This window comes from Pyrgilauda ruficollis, unplaced genomic scaffold, assembly GCF_017590135.1.
Source record: "Pyrgilauda ruficollis isolate IOZ18807 unplaced genomic scaffold, ASM1759013v1 scaffold164, whole genome shotgun sequence".
Taxonomy (NCBI): domain Eukaryota; kingdom Metazoa; phylum Chordata; class Aves; order Passeriformes; family Passeridae; genus Pyrgilauda; species Pyrgilauda ruficollis.
In genome coordinates, this window is record NW_024515209.1 from 280177 (window position 1) to 305856 (window position 25680).

At 38.9% G+C, this 25680-nt stretch overlaps 1 protein-coding gene across 1 annotated transcript in view; it reads right to left on the reverse strand.

Moving 5' to 3' along the window:
• The window catches only part of XRCC4 (X-ray repair cross complementing 4), a 59485-nt gene extending 37209 nt beyond the window's left edge, over positions 1-22276 (reverse strand). Inside the window, exons 1-5 of the mRNA XM_041463325.1 lie at positions 22139-22276; positions 13090-13292; positions 12813-12920; positions 10977-11128; positions 8046-8233 (exon numbers count right to left, since the gene is read on the reverse strand). Of these exons, the coding sequence (XP_041319259.1) occupies positions 8046-8233; positions 10977-11115 (327 nt within the window). The 5' untranslated portion in view covers positions 11116-11128; positions 12813-12920; positions 13090-13292; positions 22139-22276. The remainder of the gene's footprint in view (positions 1-8045; positions 8234-10976; positions 11129-12812; positions 12921-13089; positions 13293-22138) is intronic.
• Between the last annotated feature and the right edge of the window lie 3404 nt (positions 22277-25680).

Here is a 25680-nt window from a genome sequence, read left to right on the forward strand (position 1 = left end):
ACGACTCTTGATTTGTTATTATTACCACGAAGCTCTTTAAACAACTCGGACTCTGAATAATATACACAGAAGTACGAGAGATTATGGATAAAGGTACTAATTCCAGAGAAGTGGCACCCTCTGGAAGCTTGTTACCCTGAGCTGACGTGGTGGGGTTAGGCAGAACGCACGTGTAACTCTAATTTTGGCATCCTGCTGATTATGTATACTGCTCCTGCTAGCCTCTCCACAATAGTGGTCTTGATTAAAGAGCATTGTTCAGGAAGGGGAGCACTTGCAGATTTGCAGATGGCATAAACATGCTGCAGTGACTAAACAATGTTTGATGAGCACATGCAGCCCTGGCAGAGCCCCAGCTTGTGTTCTGCAAGCCTTGCCTGACAAACTTGAGATAAAACACACAGCTCAGCCACGAGGGGCAAAGGCAGCAGCTCCCCACTCCCAGGCCTAAAAACAGTTGGTAATAAAGGTGTGTAAATAGATGTCACACTCCTCAGTTTTAGGTATTAGCCTGTCCCACAGAAGTTAAACACAAAATGAGTTAAGTATCTGGGGTCCTTCATATTGCGTTTGGGTTTTTCAGTGGGGGAGTGCCCAGTTTTTACTAGATCCTGATCCAAAAACATTCTACTCTTATTCTCTCCACATTTTATCTGCTGTGATTTTTTCCCACAAATGAAGACCCTCAGTGATAGTGGATAAGGTCAGTCTTATGCTACGTAAGTTTACATCTTGGCATTCAACAAAGAAAATAGTTGTTTTAGAAAAACTGATTTAAGAAAGTTCTTGAGAACCACATTCAAAAAGGAAAAAATAAAGGATTGGTACCTGCATGCTCTTTTTCCAGAGAAAATATGTCCTTTTTGCAGTCATGCTGATTTTATCCCCAGATTACATCACTAAAAAAAGAACTGCTAAACTGTAATTATGTCAGGTAACTAACAGAGATAACAGGCCCCTTCCAGTGGTTAGCATAGCACTTCTGTTCCACATAAGGGCCCTATTAAAGTCTCTTTCCCAAACATCTTTAGTGATTTACCCATAGCCTGCAAGGATTTTTGGGAACAAAACATCTTAGTTATGTAGTTTACAGGCTTTTCAAGCTAGCACACCCACATAAGAGCAGGCGGATTATTTCTCTGATCTCTTAAACAAGAGAAAACTCATATTTAGTTATTTACAGTCAAGGAAAACATGGGGTTTGCCCCTCATCACAACTAACAAAACCTTCAGGTGGTCTCAGAAATGTAACAATTTCCTTGCATACAAATCAGTGCATATAAAATCAAAATAAATACCATATATATTTATGCAGTCCTTATTTTAATTCCTCAGTGTCGACCCAAGTCCTAGGCAATGTCTCACTAGTTCTTAACAAGATGAAAACTACATTGCTCAATATATTTCAGTCCACCAAGGCAAAACCAAAACTGCAGTGCTGAGTGGCTGATTTAGAAAATCACAGCAGGTCACAGGACTACAATTTTGTCTCCTTTGTGAGCCCAGGGATGTTAAAGACAGTGAATCCTTCTGTTTTCAATTATTAGTTAAAAAAAAAAAAAACCAAAAAAAACCTCACCAAAATTGGAAATAAAACAGTGCTTGTAAAGGCTAGACAAGATCACATTTTTCCTTAACTATGTATCTTCCCCACATCACCTCAGGCTTAGACCTCTCACCTAAATCAAAACTTGGTAATCACTAGTGTTAGTCACTAAAAGCTGCATTAGATAAATCCTCCTCTTGTTTTTATTTTTCCTGAGAGTGATTCAGCTGAGAGGAGAATAATACAGGCTCAGGACAGACTGAAAGAGTACAGTCAGGTTCATTGCAACTACACAGCAAAATTCATAAATTCATCCCTGATGTTCCCAGGATGGATTATCTATATAGAACAACAAATTCTCACTCCAGCTGGAATTGAACAAGTAGGAAACACAACTGCAAGGCAACAAGTTCAGTGTAAATTAATGGAAATAAATCTCCCGTTGTTTTGCAAGATGTGCAGCCATCAATTAAATGAGCAAAGAACTAGTGTAAAAAAAACTTGACTGCTTCCAAATCCCAGTTTTTGGCACCTCTGCAAACCCTAAGAGTATTGACAACGTTCTGTTACAAATCTGTGTTAAGCTAATAACCTACAGGTATTATTCACACACTGAAAAGACAATGTGCTTTTATGAACAAAACAAAATACAGTACCTCAAACTCTTAAAAAACCCCAAAGCTTAAGACTTATCTGAGAAAAACACATGCAGTAAGACTAGGATTTGGGTTCCAAAAATAAGAAAAAAACCAGTTACACTTTGTACTCAACAAAGCACTTGACATCTAATTTTAAATGAAATGTCAGGCATTATTTGCAGAGGTACCTGAGAGGAACAAGAAAGGATAACGAAACAAATAATCTTCTGTGGAAGAGCTTTTTCCTGGAATGATACTACCCAGCAACCTGCTCTTGAAATTGTGTGATGTACCTGTCTTTCTGGGAAACATATTTTTTCAAGAGAACCACATTTTCCAGTGAGACTAAAATATTTCAGAACAATTTTGATTGAATGTTTTACTCACCCGCTCCTAATCCATGTGCAACGCAGCTTCAAATTTTAAAACTCAAAGATGCTTAGGCTTTGTCCTCATGATAAAAACACTCATTCCACATACTGACATGTAACAGGCAGTAATTAGCATTCTGTCAAATGCTACGGGCAGGCACAACACCTCACAGGGCTTTTAGGGAACCAGCAAACTTATGGTAGTGCTGTTCCACCAGAAGAAGAGCTGACCTTGCTCTCCTCACTGGACACAGAAATTAGGGACTTGCCTTCACTGTTCAAAGAAAATTTTGTTTGTATGTGTGGACTACTAATACAGTGACTTCACAGTGGAAAACCAAAGATACATGTATTTCAAATCACTGCATCTTAAGGAAAGAAATCAACAGGAAGTGTAACACTTTCCTCACTGCACATTCTGCAGCTCCCTTATTTCTTCATCCCATCACCCCGTGATATTTCCATAATTGTCACTTTTTAACAAATGCAGGACATCCTGAATTTGCCATTTTCTTACATTTCAAGACATCTTCTGTAACTGCAGCAGAAGTAATAGAGGTATTGAAGTTGCTCTGAGGGTTTAAACATATCCATTCGATATTTTATACTGGAAAAGGCGCTATTTTAGTGAACCTAAGAGTTAAGATGAGGTTGAGAGCTCTCCTGTGCCTTTGCAGGTAGAAAGATGAATGCTTCCTCTGGAGCAGTGAGAGGTGAGAATGTTTCTGAAGAGAAACCACTAGTGAGATTCTCACTGGTTTTCAGGCCCTGGCAGCTGCTCATCCTCACAGAAAATACAGGACTGGGGTCTTGCAGTGAAGGTTTAGAGCCCACACACAGTAATCTCTTTTCCAGAGCACCTACTGTCCTCTGTAATTTGTGTTTGGGAAACTAAAGCTTGCCAATATGCCATGATTTAAAGATTTCTTCTTCCTAAAAGGAAAGCATTTGCAAATGAAAGCAAGCCTTGATGTCCACACAGGGATTTCAAATGCTCAGCAGATATTCCACAAAGGGAAAATCTGAAAGAATCGAGAGGAGAGGAGGAGAGACAATACAATAAAACCAAGAGGGAGAAAGAATAACTGACAATTTTTCTTGCACAAATCCAGATCTGTTATTTTATGAACATGTTACGTATACTTGAAATATGTTTAGACTCTCATTGTACTCAAGAAATATAAAGATCCCCTTTACAGTGTAATTTACAGTAGGTCTTAAAGCAACTAAACTGCCATTTTTGTCCAACTGGATAGGTCTAGTGAAATACACACATCCTAACAGGTTGAGAAGAAATTAGGAGAATTTATTCATCCCAGTGTCTGAATCTTACTTTTTCAACAATACCAGTTTTAAAGGCATAAATTATCAGCATTTTAAATTAATTTCTCCAAACTACTGCTTATCAGAACAAGCAATCAAATATATAATCTAATAGCTAAGGATGGCTTAATTACTGAATTCACCAGGACTTCTGTCACACCTTGTACACCCACTAATGTGGTAGGGAATCATTCTTTCAGAAATGTTTTTTCTTACCATAAGGCTACAGAAGTGATGCACTGCATTCCCACTGTACCTGAAATATCTCAAGGCACACCCGAGGTGAGATGGGGAAAATCATGTGGCACTCAGAATTCTGAGATTACTTACAAGATAACACTTAATGTTTCTAATACATAAGGTACATTAGAAGCCAGCTATTTCTAAAATGGGCTTCCACGAAATCCATTCAAGCGTCCGCTCTCAGGTCCTGAAGTATATAGACATTAAGTGATATGAGAGTCATTACTTTCACACTGACCTGAGGATTAATCATTTCATCTTCCTCTCTCCTCAGCTGGTGGAATTGCCTGGGAAACAACCTGAACTCTCAGTGACCTTTGCTAACCAAACAACACATCCTCAGTGGTTTGGAGCAAAGTAACTACTCAGACCTTGAACCAAGATAGTTTGGACAGCACAAAGAGCTCTACCAACTGCATTTCTCTCAGTTAGCATGCTGTGAAAAGTTTTGGTTAGCACAAGCTTCTCCAGCTTCTTTTTCAACTTTTAGTAAACTTATAATGAACTCACAGGCCCGACCAGGGAAAAGCAGCCACAGGAAACAGGGGAGACAAATAACAGCATCTCTTCCATCATCCTAATTAGCAACAGTGCTGCATCTAAGGTGGAATTTGTTAAGCTCTTACCCTCCCTGTTTACAAACTTAAGCAAAAGGCAAGGGGGGGGAAAAAAACCCCCAGAGCCTGTCACATTACTGTAAAAAAAGAGACTGCTAGCACTCAAATAGCTGTTTATCAAAGGCTATTTAGTCTATTTAATTGCCAGCCCCGAAGAAAAGGAAAAAAAAAAAAAAAAAAGAAAGAGCTTGCCGGATTTCCATTATTTATTATATGTGGAGTGACTCGCCGAAGCACTTGGAAAGATTTACTTCCCAGTGGTCACCTACTTAGATCAAGCACTAAATCACTGCCTCTGTGGCTGGTGTTTGTTTAGGTGGCAGCAGTTGAGCTGGACCAGCCTCCCCGGCCCCTCGCCGGGGTCTCCGTGTGTGTGGCCCGTCCGGGGCTGCAGCTGGATCCGCACACAATTCCCACTGTGCTCCACAGACATTGTTATTCCAGGGTCCTTCCCGACACCCCAGGCACCCCAGACACGGCTCCCAAAGGCAGAGCCACCTGTCCTGAGGGAGGTAAATCACAAACACGCCGGGATTTTCACCAAGTGCGTTGGAATTCTCGCAAAAACACATCGGGATTTTCACTGAACCCATCGGGATTTTCACCAAAGGCGCCGGGATTTTTAAAGGCACAACTTCTTAGGCTCAGCTGCACATCCTGAGGCACAGCCAGAACCACTGTTTCTAAAGCACAGACATCATTATCTCTCCCGACCAACATTTCAAGATAAACAAGTACAAAAACCCTTACGGACATTCCTTAAGATAAATTATTTTTCTTATTCTGTTACTTCTAAGCATTACAGGCACTACAAAACAAACATGTTGCACTGTGCTCCCTCTAAATCAGACAGGAATTCTTCATGACTTAGGGAAGTTTTCCATCCATTCAAAACCCAATCCATCAGCACTCATCCATTACATAAGCCTTACATATACATCATATACATGTAATATACATCATTATTACATACTGATGATTATAAACACTTTTAAAATTACATGAAGACACAGATTTGGTTTCACTCCATCAAAGCAGTGCAGGAGCAGGTGTAACATCCTTTTGCAGTTCATGGAGGGAACCTTTTTGTTCATTAAGTGAACAACAGGTGAATCAAACACCTCGTTAAGCCATCAAATGGACTACACTGGCAATGCAGATAATTACAATGCATTTTTCATTCCAGTCCCTTTCAAAGCAAGGGGCACAATGGGGCTGCCACCAATTCCTCCAGAAAACACCTGGGCAGTAAAACAATTTTCCATATCAGAAAACATTTCCCAGTAATATACCTATGTTTTCCTTTGCTTAACATCACCCCACTATTTTTATTTGCACTCCTACAGACCACCCAACACAGTTTTGGCACATAATTTTTATGTGCCAAAATAAAATAATTTTTATTTTAGACTTTATGAAAGCAGAGCTTTAGCAAGATGCTACAAAGAAGGTAAAACTTATTTCAAATACCACGGTTTGGTGCAGCCATGAAAACAATAAATCAGGATGGCAAATCAGGGATTTGCCAGTCATTAGTCCCACGTGGGATGGAGAACAATGACAGAGCTCAACTCTGGAAATTACTGGGCACAGGTGACTGCTGGTGATCAGCATCATGTTCTAGGCAGGTGCAATTAAAAATAATTAAAATAATTGAATTTGTGTATCTAAGCATGCATTTATTTCTAAAGAAATAAGGCAAGGCATGCTATTGATTTTTTAAGACTACACTCTCAAGCACCTATATACCAATTCCATGAAAAGATTTTGCAATAACCTTTACTTACACGGATTAATAAGCATTTTATAGCTCAAAGTGTAACAATGCATTTCAGAAGTTTTTGCATTTCTTTTTTTACTAGAAAGTGTTAATTATTAAACTGATAATAGATAAGCACTGAGTTTAAGTCATGCTTAAGCTGCAGAGGAGTTTCTCTAGGCTTCCTCTGCACTAAATTTACATTTAGCTGAATATCAGCCTGCTGTATGTACAGAGTCCAGGAATTAATTTCCTAATGTAGTGTTGAAAGAGAGAGATCACAAATACTTCCACAGAGAGTTTGAAAAACATTTGGAACATAATCTATTACACACCTGAAAGCTATTTCTAATACCTAATTCTATTCTTTAATTCTATGTAATTGCTTTGGCAATTTTATTTAGGCATTAGTTTAGTACAGAGGGAGGGAAAAAAAAAAGTGCATTTTCACACAAGAAATCCTATCTTATCTAAAAACATTATTTCAACACCCAAAGTTTAAAGCATACAGAGGAATCAAGGTTCTTTGTATTTTCAATTTCTTTGGCCAGATTATTATTTTCCCAAATTGACATGAAGTTGTTTCCATACAAGTTAAATTTCTCATAAGCCTTAATCAATGGAAACATGTATTAGGTGACCCCACAAACACGAGGACGTTTTCACTTAATAAAAATACAGAATGTATTTAATCTGGCCTGTACATAGAACATGTGTGACACAGAGCAGAAACAGAAAAAAAAAAAAAAAGATCCTTAACCTTACTGCTCTCAATTTCTGAGTACAGTTTGGTCCTAAACTTTCAAGATCTTTGTGAACAATCAAACAGCTCACAAGGTTGAGGGTCAGTATGGCCTTGGGTAAATTCACAGAAATACTTGTAATGCAGACTGGCAGACTTACATGCCCTAACTTTTGTCTCCTCAAGAGCCAAACTCAGCTGAAATGTTCTATACTGCACAAGGGACAGGGCAGGTAAAAGAATAAAAAAACAAAAGGAGTACAAACTGGGATATTCACCTTAAAAGTTAGCTTATTCTTTAGAAAAGTTTTAACACAGGAAAGCACAACCTGAAATGTCCAGAAGTATCTACAGATACAGATAATACTGGTTTCTTTCCCGTTTTAAGAGGGTCCTTTCCTTTGCAGCCAAGCAAGCAGCATGGAACCACTTTCCCATTTGCAATTTAATACAACAATTTCAGCCTTAGATTCCAAAATATCTAAAGTAATTAAAATCTTATTTTTAAAACAATGTTTCAGCATTTGAAAATTATCTTGCCTAAATTTTATTTTTTCCTAATTTAGGTGAGTTGTAGAGGGAGAGGATGAAGAAACAAGGAAAACAAAAGTGCACAGGAGGCTACAACTTGAAAAGAGCAGCATCCATCCCAATGCACCCACTTTCTTTCTAGCTTGGCCCATGCAAGAGCCCACAACACTCATTCAATCTGTAACACACATCTGATTTTAAAGACCATGACAAAATACAAAAATGTATTTCATTCTCATTGTTAAACAGTTAAATTTAAACATTTATGTACTTACAGAGCCATCTTTCAGGTTCCTTTCATAGGAGAAGTGACAGGCCTTATTCTGCTCATCTCTTGAAATCACAAAGTTGTATTTGCCAGCTGACTCTTCTCCAGCTATCAGTGCTTTCCTCAGCTCTTCCACATATTTTTCTCTGTTCATTTCTATGTCATCAGCCTCCCTAGAAATGTCTGATTCAGACACTACCAGAAAAAGACATGTGAGGAATAAATATTCATATGTGTGGGAACAAGTGTGTGTATTATAGATTACATACAAAGCATCTATTAATATACATTTATGTATATAAAATACTGGGATATAAATATATTATAGATATTAAAATATATACTATTATAATATAAAATAATATGTAATATATAAATATAATATATAAATATATTCTATATTATAATATATAAATATATGTAATATATAGAATATATATTTTCCATGTGTATAAATAGTTCACATATTATATATATTTACTATATATATCTTAAAGTATATATCTATTTTTATATACACAATTAAAATATTTATATATATATATATATATGTATATACAGACAAACATTGACTAGTTGACCTTTAAGGTCCCTTCCCACCCAGGGCATTCTGTAATTCTGTGATTCAGTGAAATATTAGGAGATTATTCTTCCTTTAAACACATATTGTTATGTTCCTTCCACTTGTGGAAATGTAGCAGAAATACTGGGGTTTTCAGAAGTTCTGTCCCCTTTTTTCCCCATCTGAAAATTGTTTATTTCCTATAGCTACTGATCCACAATTCTAGTTGCCTGAAGTCACCCAAAAGAGAGTGAAATGTGAAATGTGGAATCCGGTGCAGTGTGAGGCAAAGAGGGGTAGAAAAAGGTGAGTCTGAAATATTTACAAAGGAAGTGCTTGTCTGGAACAGTGATTTCAATACTGAGAAGATAAAACTTTTAATAACAGTAAGAAAGCCATAAAAAGAAAGACATTAAAATACTGCAATAGAGCACTGTGGGTTTGTTGGCTTTTAGGTTTTTTTTCCTTGTATATGCTGCATATTCCTTTATGATTTCAAACCAGCAGAAGTGATCGATCATTAGGAAAATATGATATGGATAAATCCTCACAGATGTATTTCTTTAACCCAAAACCAAGGTAGCACACTAGATTACATAGCATATTTGTGTGTTTCTCCTCCCCTCCAACATTCACTGTTTTCCCTCTCTCCTTAAACAGGACTCCTAACACATTTCATCATCACATTAAACATACTAAACCCATAAAAGACAACTCCATCAGCAACTCTCACTCTCTCCCTGGTAGGTCTTGCCAAGGAAAATAATCCACAGCATGAGAAACCCAAAAGGGATTTCCCACAGCAAGAATATTCTGACCGTTGCTTTCCCTCCCTCCAGGTTTTGAATTTAAAATGGAAGCAGTCTCAAAATTGATGTAATAACTCTATAAAGTGACCAAAATGTTTTGTTGAATGAAAAGACAGGTCAGTGCAGTAGGAAAGCCTCATGCACAACAACACCAACCCCCAATGAAATTATTCAAGGGACTAGAAATTCAGGAAGAATTTTTTAGAAAGGGATCAGATTCTTCCAGAACAGAAAAAAACTGTCCTCAGGATGAGCACCCAAAGCTCACAGCAGAACTACAGTGGGTTTCTTTCTTTCCTTTTTCATGGAGTGAGGTCATCCTGATTTCACTGCCCTCTGTTTTGGAAAATCATTGTCCTCCATTCTACCAGATGCAGGAGCTGAACAAAATGAGAACTCTGTGTCTACCTATTTTTTCTATACACTCCCAACTATAGTGGTTTAAAAAAATAAGAATCATCTTTTTGTGAATTCTAAACTGGGGATTTTGAAGTCACCTAAGAAGGAGAAGATCCTTCGAACAGGAAAAACAGTATTTGTCAGTGTTAACACCCTTTTTTTTGTTTTCAAAATAACTTGACTTCACTCTTGTCAAGCCAAGAAAGAAAAACCTTTCATTACCAGGAATCAGGAATGGAATACAAGTATTTTTACATGTACATTTGTGCAGGGAGCCCTGATTGATGGAGTGTTTGAAATGTTAAAAGGAAAATGGAAGAGCAGATTTAATTTGTGTGTTGATTTTAATTTACATTTATCTCATCTCAGACCTGTATGAATGCTTGGCTTGTGTAGGAACTGAGTAGGAACAACACCCACTGGATAAGGAGAAGGAAGGAAGAAAGGAACTACACAGATATATCTTATAATTCTGACAAGGAGTCCAGAAAATGGTTTTGTCTACAATTTGCTCAAAATACATAATTCTCTCCTCCCTTTGAAATATTTTTGTTACTGAAAAAAGGGCTTTTGATCAAGTATTTGACATTTTTCAAGTACTTTTTGCACTGGGCATGAATGAGAGAATCATGCACATATGCAAAGACCCATCCTCTTACTGAGGTTTGGGGAAAAAAATCCCACAGGCTAAGTTTTTCCTGCTCATAATTTATTGTCCCTTTTCCTTCCCAAAAATTCATTTCACCATGAAATACAGCTACCTCTGGCTATTTAAATTCCACAAAAATATTCAAAATACATCTGCAATTAAAGCCTTTATGGACTCCAATTTGCAAATGGAACTTTGCATACACATTTGTTTGAGAATCTGGAGAAGACGCAGAAGTGTTACTTCAGCATCACTCCAAAAAATTATACATTCTTGAGAAAGAACAAAACATTGCATATGGATGTACTGAATGAATTAGTTTTAGCTTTGACACACAACATCTCCAGATTTCAAAGTTCTGTGGCCCATCCCAGATCATGAACCCTACCTCCTCCATCACTGGGGACAAAATGCCCACGAAATTTCCATAAAAATTGTGAGACACAGCTTAGAAAGTGTTTAAAAAGGAGCAATTAAAATCAGTAATAATTTAAATTAATGCATTTTTCCTTCCATTACCTGTCCCAGTCCAGGCACACTGACAATCACTAAGAAGTAAACCAAAGCCAGTGCCTAAATCCTTTTCCCATGACACCTGTAGAAAATAGGTTGCTTCTGGATCAGAAACTGGATGAATTCTGTTCAAAGTCTTCTCCATCTTCTTCTCCTACCTGTTTAAAAAGCAAGATAATCTTGTTATAACCACTGGGGTGATTAACAGCTTTACATAACTAGATTGGGAGTTGTATATGTGGGGAATATACAAATACAAGTGTGCTTGCAATTTCATTCTACTTTCCTCCCCAAATTCATTTTGTCAGAGAACTGGTGATACTTTAAACAGGAAACTGGATTATAATAAGTTAGGTTTCAGTGCCAACAATTACACATATCTGAATAGCCTCAAATTAAGAAGCTGTCAGGAAGCTGAGGGACAGGAAATTACTACAGTCAAGCTCTTCCCCACGGGTCTGTTTTTAACTCAGTCTGCTATCACCCGAAGTGCAGAATATTTATCATAATTCAAAATAATCAATGTTCATCTGGAAGACTGCCACCTGAAAGCTGCCACGAAGCTCCACAGCAAAGCAGAGGGTGTAGCAAATGCCAGCAACTCAAAGGAAGTATCTTAAGCACTGGATTCTGCAGAGAACAAAATATATGATGTTACAGTGAGTATTTTTGCTCTCTGGCAAAGCAACTTGGCAACCTGTGCTTGACCTAAGATCTTCTCAAGAATCCCATGTATTTATACACAACCTAAGTGAAGTCACTGAGAAAAGGCTACATGGTCACTCACAGACTAAAAATAGCATGGTAAAGGAGGGAAAAGCCAGATGAGGCATTTAAATTTAAACGACACTGAGTACAATGGTGCTTGGGCAGGGATTAAATGCTCTATGGAGGTTTCCATCTGAAGTGCAGCAGTAAATAATCATGACTAGGATCAGTTCAGGCCCTGAAGGGACTTTGCTCTCCAAGCAAGAGTAGAAGGAAGCTTTTTCTTTGCTCCTGGACATTGAGAAATAAATCTAGGTACAGATTTAACTACCTTGGCTTCCCCAAAAACTGGCATTTTTCAGATTAGGAGGAGCAGATTTAACTGCAATTGACTGAACTGTTCCTAACCCTTGCTCAACTCTGCACCCAATAACATTTCAAAATGCCTCTCCCTTGCCCAGACAAGTGGATAGCATTCAAAAGCAGCAAAATATATGAATTTAAGTACTAGTTTTCAAGCATAAAGCTTTAGTATTTACATCTCTAAACCACCACTGCATTTACTATTACAGATGTCATACTCCACCTTTCTATTCCCTGAAAAAGCAACAGAAACTAAAACGTTACCAAAACATAAATTGAAAAATTATTCTCGGTTTAAAAAGAAAAAAAAAAAGAAAAAAAAAGTTTTCTAGTTCCATCACTAACCAGCTAGCCACTTCAGAAAATCTACAGCATGTCTATGCACCTGTAAGCAAGAACCAAAAGATTAAATATTTGGGGGTGGACAGCTGGAACAATGCCTTTGCAATTAGTGGCTCCAGAAATTAAGGCATTTTAAATATTTGTGGGGCACTAACTGCCTAGCCATGGGTCAGTAATGAGCACAGGGCAGGAAACACAAGAATCCTCAAGCATGTTATAAATAAAGTTGACTTTCATGGGCAAGTTAATGAATTGTTAATGATGTAATCTCATTTTAAATTGTTAATTAATGTAATAGATTGTTATACTTAATTAATGAAATATGCTATGAAGTAATGGGTTGCAGAGTTGATAGCACTGTAATATGAATGTATGCCCAGCAGAGAGGCGGCGGTGAAGTCTGGGTGAGGGAATGTTCTAGAGGATTACCTCATGTGATGACAACATTAATATGAACTATGACTGGGAGACCAGTGGAGCCTCAGAATTCCAGAATGATTGGGCAGAAATGCACCATCTTATGGACCGACCAACAACCTGGAAAAGGACCAAGTAACGCGTGGATTGAAAATGCACCAATCCTGCACCTTTAAGAGACTTTAAAAACCCTGGTGCTGAGCACTCGCTACTTAGGTCCGGAGAAACACCTTGTTGCAAAAAGATTGTTAATATTACTTCTGGCTGGTTGCATAGGCCTTAAGCTTACCTTGAGGCCTCGTCCTCTGTTCTTGCACTTAATAAACAGGCACCTTTTCTTTTCAAGATCATCAGCCTCCTTTAATTTCTTTTTGCCTGTTTACCACAAGCATATATGCATACACTCTCCTTTGCGTGCCAGATGCCCTTTTGCTTCTTGTTAATTATGGAAAAACACAGCTTCTCCTGAAATATTTTCACAGAAGTCCTCCTCTGAAAGACAATGTTTTTAGAAGTATTTCAGTTAAAGACTGTAAAGCAGTAGCAGACAACCCAGACAGCACACAGGGTACTGATGCATATATGTGTAGTTCAACAGGAAGGTTTTGCTTGTTTTATGTGATTTTTATCACAAAGTAGAGCAGCATTCAGTGAAAAATACCTGCACTAGAGGCTTTCTTATCAACCCAGACTTTTTATAACAGAAAACAAAGCAAAAGAATTACATTTTCTATTTATATAACGATAAAGCAAATGAAGTGTCTGTCAGAAAAAGTGAGGTCAAGAGTAGCAGAGGAAAGAAGCCTGTTTATTTATTTAAAGATGCACTAACAAGGTCTCTGAGGACTGAGACTAAATTCATTTGATACAGAGACACTGGTTTCCCATGCACACATCAGTATTTCATTACAGTGACGTAGCACAGCTAAAAATGAAAGTTCTGTTTAGACAACACTATTGGTACCCCTGTGGTAAAACACAACCTCAACAGAATGAGGAGACATAACCAAAAATAATACCCTGAACATCGAAACAAATGGAAAATACACTTTTCCTGCTTTTCCACGTTATTGTGCAGCTCTGAAAAAAAGCATTTTCCAAGAATGCATAAAAGGAAGATACTTTTTTTCTCCCAGCTTTCATCTCCTCCACAGTGCTCACTGGCCTTTTGAAAGGAGTATATTAGTTATTACTCCATGTTTAGGGTCTGCCTCTGTAAGCAGAGCTCAGCCAGACTCCATCTCCAAAGCACTCAACCCTTCTAACCCATCAGCAAAAGCTCAAGGACTCCGGGCTGTATACAATGCCTATTATATAGTTCTCTTCAAGAGGAGGGGAAAATGAAATTTTTTTTAATTAATGAAAATTAGTCTGACCTACACAGCACAAAAAACACTGCAAACAGTAGTATTGTACCTTACTGATTTTTTGAAAGCAAAACAATTACAACAATGAACTAAAAATCCAAATCCCTTTTCCCCTTATCCCTTTTATGTCCTGAAAACACAGAGTTGACTGCAGTGTTCAGTAAATGGATAAACCACACACAGTTCAAGCATGAATACAGCAAAAACAGCAAAGGAGTTCCCTACTTATTTAACAACTAGCAGTTACCACTAAAGAAATTAAAAATACAGACAATAAATGAGGGCATATTCCTTACTCATTCACTATCAGGTGACTGCATGCACTTTGTTCATTCTAAAGGCAAATCTTAATAACAGATGTACAGCACTGTATTTCCCAAAAAAAAAAAAATGTATTGCTCTGTATTTCAAGAGATGAAATAAAACAATCTCCTGAAACTAACCTGTCCCAAGACACCCACCTATTCACTAAATTCATCACCCCATCAGCTTCCAATGTGTCAAGCTTGTGTGACATTTCACAGTTCAAATACTTCTGACAGGTAAAAATTTCATTATCCAAGAAAGACAAAACTATAAAGGAGAGGTGAAACCTTATTTTCACTTTCACATATTTGGGGTAGAAAGGTAGGAACTGTGTTAATGCTCAGAAAGGTTAAAGCAGCCCCCTGAATTTTTGGAGTGTCACAATTTAACAGTCCAGCTGTTGGTGAAGCTTGTTAAAACAAAGTAAAATACAATCATATGGTAAAAGTAGACCGTATTTTTACTGCTACCCAAATTACTGGAACCAGCCTCGCATTATGGCAGCCTAAAAAGCCCCTCAGATTCCATCAGACCAGAGGAGCACCCTCAAGTGCCATTCAGCACCCAGCCCCTGTGGGCTCTTCCCATTCACCACAAAATGAGAGCACTCAATTTTTTCTTCCTTCCCTGGTCATGACACAGCCAAGCTGCAGAGGAGTTTTGGGGTTGGGGTCACAGAAAGGCAGTGTTCCATCCCTGGGGGGCTGCAGCACCAGCCCCTCTCCACGCCAGGGCCCCAGGGCCAGCCTGCAGGTGGGGACAGCGGGGTCCCACCCCAAATGTGTAAATCAGAGGCTTTATTGAGGCCTTTGAACAGTCGGGGATTGAGCTGTTTATCTTTAGCACTTTGTCCCCGTGGTCTTTGGCTCCTGTGATCACCATTAGGCGATGTTTCCCTCTGAGGAGGAATCAGCTGTTGGCTGGTGCCTCTGCCCCCAGAACAAACAGTGCACACAGGCCCTTCTGAATGAACAAGACACTCTTAAAATGGGCCCACAAAGAATTTTATATGTTGTTTTGGATAGCACCAGGCATAGACCAAAAGCCAAATCTTTCAGGCTGCTCCAACACAGCATCATTGATAATATTCTGAACTTCAGCACTTCATTTTTTTTCTTTTTTTCCTCATGCAGACTAATGGCTTTTTTTTTTTTTTCTCCCCCAAATTGGCTGGGCTGCAGGTGTTCCAAATCTCAGCAGCTATGCTTGGAAGGCTACTTAGAGACCAGAAAGAGCTACTATGTCTTTGAAATGGAGCAATTAACCTAAGTGCTTTCTTGCTGAGGAAAAATGGGAGCTATCCACAGGGAGTTCAGAAGAGAAGACACACTGCTATTAAAGTTTGGTTCCTTCTGATACTGCCCAAACCTAGATCATAACCTAATAATCAGAAGAAAGTTAATAGTAAATTCATAATCAGAGAAGAGGTACTATTCAGGATGCTGCATATACTCATAAGTAGATAATTGGAGATTTAAACCAGTCAAGAAAAGCTCAAGATTGCTTTTAAAGATTAAAACTAGCTATTACCACATTTTCTAACAGAAGGAAATAAGATAATGCCTATATTTATGCATATTTCCAGTGATATATTTCATATAAATTGATATTCTCTGGTGTTAATTGAAAATTCCATTAACTCCAATATTTCAGGAGTAAGAACATTAAAATACCTGACAAAAACCTCAACTCTCACTCCATTAATCTTAAAACTAATACTGATCCAAGAAGGACTTCCTCTTTACTCATTTCTTTTTGCAGGAACATGTCAGGTCAACAAACATGAAGACAAATAACACAGCATCTTTCCTGTCCCATCTCACAATAATCCTCCCACTCCTCTGGCCACAATATGTTTGACATTGAAGAATGATTCAATAATAACCTTCAAGTGGAAGTTACATATAAATCTGAGAGCCAAAGAAGAGAAAAAATTAGGAAGACCTTTGTTCCCTAATGCAATTTAGGGGGCTAAGACACTTTTGTATTACATGCACCCTAAGTAATATTTAGCTGCTCTTTTGTTTAACTTTACTCTGTATCAAAAGCACACGGGTTACAATTTCACCAGTCTCAGAGATAAAAGAAACGGACCAAAAATTAGCACTTGGATATGAGGAAGAGTGACTTTCTAACTTTTTGCAGAGGGGTAAGTGGGCCATTTAGGAAATTCAGTGCTCCATGGCAACATTTGATCAGGAGATCACGGGCACAACTGCAGAGTCGAGGCTCACATGGCTCACATTTGCCTTCCCACTGCTTCATGGCAGCCACAGAACGATTGGAAACATGCACATGCTTTTTGTGCAATTGCATGTCCCCCCCCCCCCCAAAAAAAAAAAAAAAAAAAAAAAAAACCCCAACAAAAAAAAAAAAAAGAAAAGAAACCCCAAACCAAAAAACCAAAAACAAATTAGTTCTGAGCTTTTCAGGCTCCATGGGACAATAGGATATGGAAGATTTGCCACAGAAGATCTGGAATCTACGATAAGGAACAACCCTTGTCAGGCTTATTTACTACAGTCACCAGCTGAAAAATGAGGAGAAACAGAAGGAAGCAGACAGTCAACAACCTTTATAGTAGGAATCTTACTAACAAGCCTTGATCTTAATTGTAGCCTGGAGGCAAAGCCCACCCTGGTGTCTTTCATCCCCTTGAAGTCTCAGGCCTAACCCACTACCCACTGCAGGCATCCACCCTTGCCAAGCTCACTTACAACCATCTACATTAAGCTATAATAAGGTTAAAAAAAAAAGGCCTTCAGTGTATTAAAATAAACACCAAAGTGGGCAATTATACTAGTATATACTAGCAAGTAAGGGAGTATGCAGACAGATTTATAAAAGGGGCAGACCCTTCTTTCTCACCCTTTTTGTAACAATTCTTCCCAAAACTAACAGCAAATCCTCACTTTCCAAGATGCACAGATAAGCCAGCTTACACTAACTGAATGTTATAAACCTACAAAAGAAATAAAAATAAAATTAAGTCAGGCAACTATCATGTTTCCTGTTGAAAAAGTGAATGGTAGTAGTGAAGTTCTACTAAAAAGTGCATGTGGAAGGCAGCAAAGATCAAAGGCAACAACCAGCCCAGCCTGCAGAGGATAGATCTGGGATGAAAAGTCAGCAAGGCGTGCCTCAGAGACCCAGACTCCCTTTCTGTGCTGCTTCTGGAAGATGCAAGTCCCAACAAATACTTTATAGCTCTAACTTGGCAGCAGGACACCCTGGCTTTCCAAGGTCCTACCAAAGCCAGTGGTGGCACAGTGCCTTCACTTGAAAACCACAGGATACTTATTAAGAAAAATAATTAACTTCCTCCTCAAAAAAATTGAAAAAAAACCACACATTCCAAATATATATAATTTTCCGCATAATTTCTCTGAAAAGACAGCACTAAAATTGCTGTACGTTTCGCAGATAAAAAACAGAAAAAGGAAGTTGTGCCAGACACGACCTTTGAGCCCAGTGTATACAGTCAGTAAGAACAAAGATTTGGGAATTCCAAGTCTCTTAGTCATATTTTTAAAAGCATCTCTGCAGTTTTCAGTACCTTAGTATCATCCATTTGAGGATAGTAAAGTTGAGGAAATTTTTGGGGGGAGGAAAAACAAAAAAAGCAGCATGTTTTAATTACCCTTCGTCCATCCAAAAATACCCCAATACATATGTGTTTTTGATGTATATTTGGATAACAACGTAGTCTGGCTGAGGTATCATCTGTTTTCCAAAACACTGCCTTCTTTAGGATTAAATATTATCAGGATATTCAATACAAATCTGTCGCACAGATTTCCTTTGTTTTCTATTTTTCAGTCCCCACACAGACCTATACAATTCCACTCAGTCTGATGTGTTTCTCTAAATGACTGACTTAATATCACTGAGCAATGGATTCCACTAAATTTTTTTTCTGCTATTTTTCCCATTTTTTCTTCTTTTTAAAGCCAAATAAATTTCGTACTGTCAAATCCACAAGAGATCCACAGGCAAGAGCACCCAGTCTGACACAAGGATAAATGAAACAAAGAAATCAGTGTCAGGCAGATACAGATGTATGTAATTCTGTATGTAGGATTTTCTGAGGAGTTTTGAAAAATTGAGCCCAGTAACCTGGAAAAACAAGTTTCACCAAATGTTGCCACTTCAGTGGGACAAGGGCAGGTATAAATATGAAGGCTTACATATCTTTTTCTCCTCCCACCTCTACACCCAAGACTTTTCAAAGAGATGGATTATTTTAATTTCCCGTCCCTGTCAAATTAATAATAAAAAATAGGCCTAGGCTCCAAATTGCTTTATCTTACTAAACAGTTTCCTCAGGCATTTTCTTTGAAGAAAATTCCTGCATTACCCAGTCTTCACTTAAAGTTTTATTACGTTTTTTCTTTCCATCTGCTATTTATCTATTAGAAAATGCAACACTAAACTCCCCAAAAACAAAGAGCTCACATGGCTTAAATTTATTAATTTTAAAATTGCAATTCATTTTGCTTCACCTGACCCTCAGAGAAAAATAATTCACAAGACAAGAACAATCCACAAAGAACTGAGACATTCACTTTCAATGCAGCTAGATTTCAATTTTGCAGCTCTTTATCCAGCTATGTTTATTACTCGGCATTGAACATTAATTACTCTGCTGATGGATTAGGCTGAGTTTGAAGATAAGGCAAAAAGACATACATTGAGCACCAATTTCAGCTGTTTCCACACATGGGCACAGGTTCAGCATGGGTTTAGCTCAGGCTTTGTGACAATCCACATCTGACAAACCAAAGCAGGGCAGAAGCAGCAGTCCCTATCATGACACGTGCCAAGATTTTAACAAGGAGGGGACGTGGGACACAAATCCCACAACCTCACCAAGCTATGAGCAAACAAGTAGATTTGTTTAAAAAAAATTTAAAAATAGATAAAATAAATAAGGGCACAGTTCCACACAAAATTCAGAAGCCACTCACTCTACACCCTCAACCAGCACTTACAAATCTACTGGTTTGTGCTACAAACCACATTTAGACAGGAAAAAGGGCACAAAGAGCCTCACAGGAGTCACTTTTACTTTCAGCATCACAAGTTTTATACATTAAAAAAAAAAAATAAAGCCTCTCAAGACTCATCAGCTCACTGCTTTTCTAAGCAATTTTCATGACTCTTTCACTCCTTCATGTGGGGCTTTTTGGGTGGATTTTTTTTTTGGTTCTCACTATGGACTGGGGAAAAAAAAAAAAAACCAGAAGAACAAAACCCTACTCAAACTTTAACCCTTACCCAAGACACTTGATGCCAAGCAGGGGGTCTACTCTAGGAAAACAGCCTTTCAGTATTAGTGTTCCCTTACAGCTCCTAAAGAATGCTTGCAGGGGCGTGAAAAGAAACCTGCAGGCTGAGATGAGGGCACGGCAGGGGCACACCAGTGCAAAAATGCCACTGGGACTTGAGCTGAGAGGGCAATTAAGAACTCATTAGTAAAATACAGCACAAAACTGCTTTGGCACTGAACCAGTCAGACACAAGTTGGAGATCTTAACACTCAAATTACAACAAAGCAGAGACGTCGAGCACCACAGAGGTCTCAGGGTGCCGTGTTGAGGATGTAAATTGTTGCTTTCCCAGGTAAGTTAATGACAACATAAAACATGGGGAGTGGGGGCATAGAAACAGCACAGAAGGGATAAATATTTTAAAAACAAGTCTCAGTTTATGTTGGGGGGCACTTCACCTTCGTGTTTCTGACTCCCAACTGCAGCTGCACATCAGTACCTGACACACAATAGCGAGCAAACACAACGGCCCTGAAATAATGCAGGTATATGAGCATAAAAAAACAGCCTTTGAACACAGGAGTCACCTCTCCACAGCTCCAACAACGTGTTCCAGTGCAGTTTTAGACAAAGAACCTGCCACTGCATCTTCCTCTCTTTCAGTGCTACAAATGCCCTCATTTATTTTGCACCTTCAAAAGTATCAAACTCAAAACATGAACCTCTGAGACTACATACTAAAAAATTCCTCCTCTACATCTTTACTTCAAGAAAAGGAAAAAAATCTGGTTTTAGGATAGTCAGGGCTGATTAAAAAACCCCCTGCAACAGACAAGAGTAAAAAACATATTACAGAATATAAGACACATTTTTAAACTATAGACTTTTCTGACCAAGGCACAGGGAAAAAAAGCCCTTCCTTCTAATACTGCCTTCAGGAGATCACATTACTCAAGTACTGTCTTTCCAAGACACACAAGAATGCTAGTTCCCTGCCTCTTGCTTCCTAAAACAATTTTCCTCCATGTCAGCTTTCAGAGAAATTAACATTTCTGCCCCATCTCCCGATCTGTGCCTGCTGCGTGCTGGACTCTAAAAAGTAAGGTTAATTTTCACAGCTGGAGTAATTTAATATAAGCCTCCACAACAGAGTCTGATGCTTCCCTGCTTGGCTCAGTCAGAACAAATCTCTCCCTAGGATTTTGTGAGGTTTCACCCTAAGCCTGACACAGCTGACAGAGTTTGGAAAGCCCCAGGCTCTCTCTATCCTGTCCAGCTTCTGTACTGAAAAGGGTGGCCTCTAAGACCCCTTTGTAGACCTGTAAACAAACAATCCCTTTCATAATTATTTGAATCATTTATTAAAAAAAAAAAAAATTCAAAACACACACACTAAAAAAAAACCCAACAAATGCAGCCTGTGATAGGATATACAGCCTCACTCTTCCTCTGGTTGCATTAATTTTTATGTCCCAAGACAGCAAGCAATTTGGCTGATGTCTAGATCAAGGGCACAAAAGTTCTCAGTCTCTGCACTCTTAAAAGTCACATCTGATCAATCTCCCTTTATCTCTGTTTATTTTACAATCTGTGCTCTAGCTGTCTGCTCTGCTGGAGGACATCCCTCCCCAGAAAAGCCACCTAGCAGTCTGCAGAGCAGATGCAGAAATATTCCAATGCTTTTCCAAGCTTTGGAAATTTGGGCAATTTCATCAAAAAATGTTTTGTGCAATCACCAGTACACCTTAGAAAGCAGTAGCACCAGAGGCCCTTGCTCAAGGCACACACTTAATGATTGTTTTTTTCCAATTGGAACTTTTCCTGTGAGACATGTCTTTTGTGTTGATCAGATTTGACTGTGTTAGATTAGCAAACATCAGTAATTTGTTCAGTAATCATCTCCTAAATTTCACCTTAGTTTGTGTCAACGTAGCACCATACATAATTCAGTGAGTCTTGGACAGCAGTCCTTACCATTTACACTATCAGATACTATGTTCTATGAATAATATTCAAATTCACGGGAGGTTTTTGCCTCCTTTCCCTTTTTCCATCTCATACACAGTGGAGAAGGATGTGGGGAAGACTGAGATCCACAAGATAGTGATGACAAAGAGCAAGAGATGAAGGCCATTGTTTCCTAGCCCAGGAAAGGGACACAACTCAAGTCAGGGATACAACTAGAGAAAATATTCATTCTGGTGGGAAAATAAGTGATTTCAAGAAGCATTTAATGTTATTGTATGACAGCTGTCTAAATTGGAATCTTGGTTATTTAGTGATGTTGGTTCAGAATTTATGCACAATTTTATGCTTTCCCCACAACATCAGCAAGCACTACATTACATTTCTGCCAAATGTAACAGTGAAGAAATCACAGCTGCATCCTACTAACCTTGAAGAATCAGATAATGGTTTTGAGTCCTTGAAAATCTGACCCTCAGCTCTGGGTGGTTTCACTCACTCAAGGACGTGTGCTGCTTTTTCCTCTGGGGCTCCCGAGCTCTAACACAACCCCTGAAAAACATTCTCCACCTCCTGCTAAGCCCTAGGTGACAAGAGTTAGGGATTAAAATTTCTCATCCTCAAGTGGCACTGCAAGATAACGAGGACATCAGAAACAGGCATTGAAACAAAACAGCAAGTGACCCTGCAAGGCCCACAGCACACTCACGAGCACACAGCAAATATTTGCTATACTGCTTTAATGAAGCCAACACGCAGCATAGAAAACCACCTAAATTATCTCATCTCTACAGAAATGGATGGGTTTTGGTCAAAACAGAGCATTGTAAAACATCCAGTGCTGCTGCACACCAGCAGCAGGGATTGTCTGTGTCAGAAAGGCACTGGGGTCACAGGTTTCAGGCACAGCATCACTATTTCTGCAGCAAGGCCACCTCACCTTGAGTGTTTTTACAATCTGGAGTGTCTTGCTAAGTGATGGTGTACCCTTTGCATCAGCCCATCATTTGTATACACATGAAACCTGCCACAAAAAGCAGAAATTTTAAGGTCCCACTGCAGTAGGAACACTCCTCACCACACGTCACCCTGTGCAGTAACTTTATATTAAATGTGTGGTTAAAATACCAGGCTAAAGCACCCCTGACATGAAGAATGAGGTTCATTCCTGCTCAAACAGCTGCAAACTCCCTTCACATCTATTGTGATCCATCCCACCACAGTGAGTATCATGTGCACTTCTGTAGGTGACAGGCAGAGGCACAGAAATTAAGAGAAAGAGGGGCCAAACCTTAACACAGATGGGGGTTTGTTTTTTGGTTGTTGTTAGGTTTGTTTTTTGGGGTTTTTTTTTCCTTCAAAATGGTGCTAGCAAACAAAATGTCACGCTCTAATTACCACTGTCAGCACACAGAACACCATCTACCCGGGACAGGTTTGCCTGCAAAATGCACACCCCTCGTGTTCCACCGCCTCTTTACTCCAGACTGAGAGCAGAGCAAATTTGTAGCAGTAGCAAAAATGCAAATACATTCATAAGCATTCATGCCCTGTGTTTGAAGAACCTAGGAATAACAGATGTGGGCACCACGTAGAAGGCAAAGAAAAGAAAAGAAAAGCAGTATCAGCTTTTTGCCAGTCACTCAAACCAGCATTTCTCAAAAAAATCCCAAATGCGTTTATAACTTATTTTTAAATGTTTTTTCCGCCTCATATACACACATGGATGTGTTAAGCAGAGAAACTTATTTACATGGATGTACCTGTCATGTCAGTCACCCACCTGTGATATTTGTAAAACCATTTCCTCTAACCTTCCTCCTCCTGAGGAAAGGTGAAACACACAGAAGATAAAAACCAAGGCTTTCATATGCAATTGTCAGTTTTGTGGTAATTCTTCCTGCATCTGGGAACAGCCTAGAAGTTAAACCTTTTTTACCTTTCATTATAGACACAAATTCCTTGGTGTGCTCTACTCCACTGAGCAGTATGAAAACCTTTCACCACTAAGGTATTTCTCAACACCAGGAAACACAGCCACGACCATGAGCACTGCTCTTAAGGGACCTAACAGCAAAAAAACAGTATTCATCCTAAGCTTTTATTTAAATATCTGAGTATTGCTATGCAGATCAATGCAGGTGTTTGAATTTATTATTTATTTTCTGATTTTCAACAGAAAGATGTCCCTGCCCAGCCCACTCCTGCAGACAACACCAACCAAGCTGTCCCAGTTCCTCAGAGCTGCTTTTCCACGCCAAGATATTAATTAGGAGGGGGAAAAAGTGCAAGGGAAACTGGAACAACACCATCTGAAAGCTGATATTCCAGTCAATATCCCATGCCTATCACAGCTGTATCCCAGAAGACACTTCCAGGCCAGGTGCACCAATATTTTCAATTATGCCACCAAGGGTCCCATAAAATCTTTAACTGGCATTTTTCCCATCACAGCAAATTGTCCACCTGAAATCATTTTAATACAGCACACCATCAGTAAAAGCTCCCTTTTGCGTTGGAAACCTCACTTGGAAATTAAATGTTTAGGGTAAACAAAGAGCAATTTTTGCAAAAATCTGCAATGGGTTTCAGGTGGGAGCTTGCCAGAAACTATCAAAGTAGAAAAAATGTGATCAATCTATCACAAAAGGGCACGTTTGCAAACAAAACTACACTAGAGGAAGCTAGATGGCCACCTGAAAGCAGGCTTGGCTATGGTGTGAACAAGGACTGACAGCTGGAGTCCCCCTGGACCTTACAGAATATTTTCAGTTTGAGTTTCTAATTCACATTGAGCATCCAGGAGTGAGTCCAAGCAGGCAAAACAACCCAGTTTTTGTTCTCTGTCGCTGACAAGCACAAAAAAAGTTCAGAAGTATTACTGCCTTTAAAGTCTTCAGTCATGTTGGCCATCAGAGGCTGTACTCAATGATTATACTAACAACTTATTTCTGTTAACAAACATGCTTCAATGTAACATCATTCAAACACTTCAAATTAAAGTTATCCATGGTAATAAGGCTATTTTTAGAATTGTCTTTATGCACTTAATGATTTTTTTAAAATCCAAAACCTTTACACCTGATGGAAAGAAACCAATCCAGTGAATTTAATTCAGTGACAGGAATAAGATGTATGAACACGTTGTGAGAAAATGAGCACACAGCAAGATGCTGACTACCTGTTAGACAGATGGATAAATCTGCAACTGAAAGAACCTTTATAGTCACTAAACAATCTAGAGAAAAATCAGAACAAATCCAGAATCAACACAGCACCTGAAGTCCACAGGACAGAAAAAAGTCACACGAGAGAACCCACCTCAAACTCTAAACCTGCTCATGCTGGTAACATCCCAGGTAAATTGTGGTGATTACGAATCTGAAACCACAATTTCACAGAGATGTGTCAATTTACAGTGACCAAATCTACTACTGCTAAGGAAGCTGCTCTGTAGAAGGCACAAACAGCATTTAAAGTGGGCTGTGTAGGTCTCACTCAGCTCAAAGTCCTCCGCTTCAGTAAATCACTGCCTCAATTCCATGGGATAAATGCACTCCATACATGTACATCAACCCCCAGCCTCCCACAGCAGCTGCACAGGGCATGTCAAATGTCACCTCAAAATGTAATTTTAGAGAGGAAAAAAGAAAAAAAAATCTGTTTACCCTCACCAAAGGAAAAAGGAAAAACTACCCCACACTCAGCAGACCAGCAGGAATTTGGTGCTGAAACACGGAGAAGACACAGATCCCAAAACCAACCCACCACCTTGGGAAGGGGTAATGCTTTTAAAACCACATTTATAAGGAGGAATCCTCATAACACTTCAGGCGTTTGCTATGACAGCAACACTCAGGCACCTAAACACGAAGTCATCACTGTGAAATTCTTCTACACTGGTGACTTCTTCTTTTTACTGAGCTCTCACAGCATCAAAGATTACTCCGTAAGAAACAAACACACAAACAA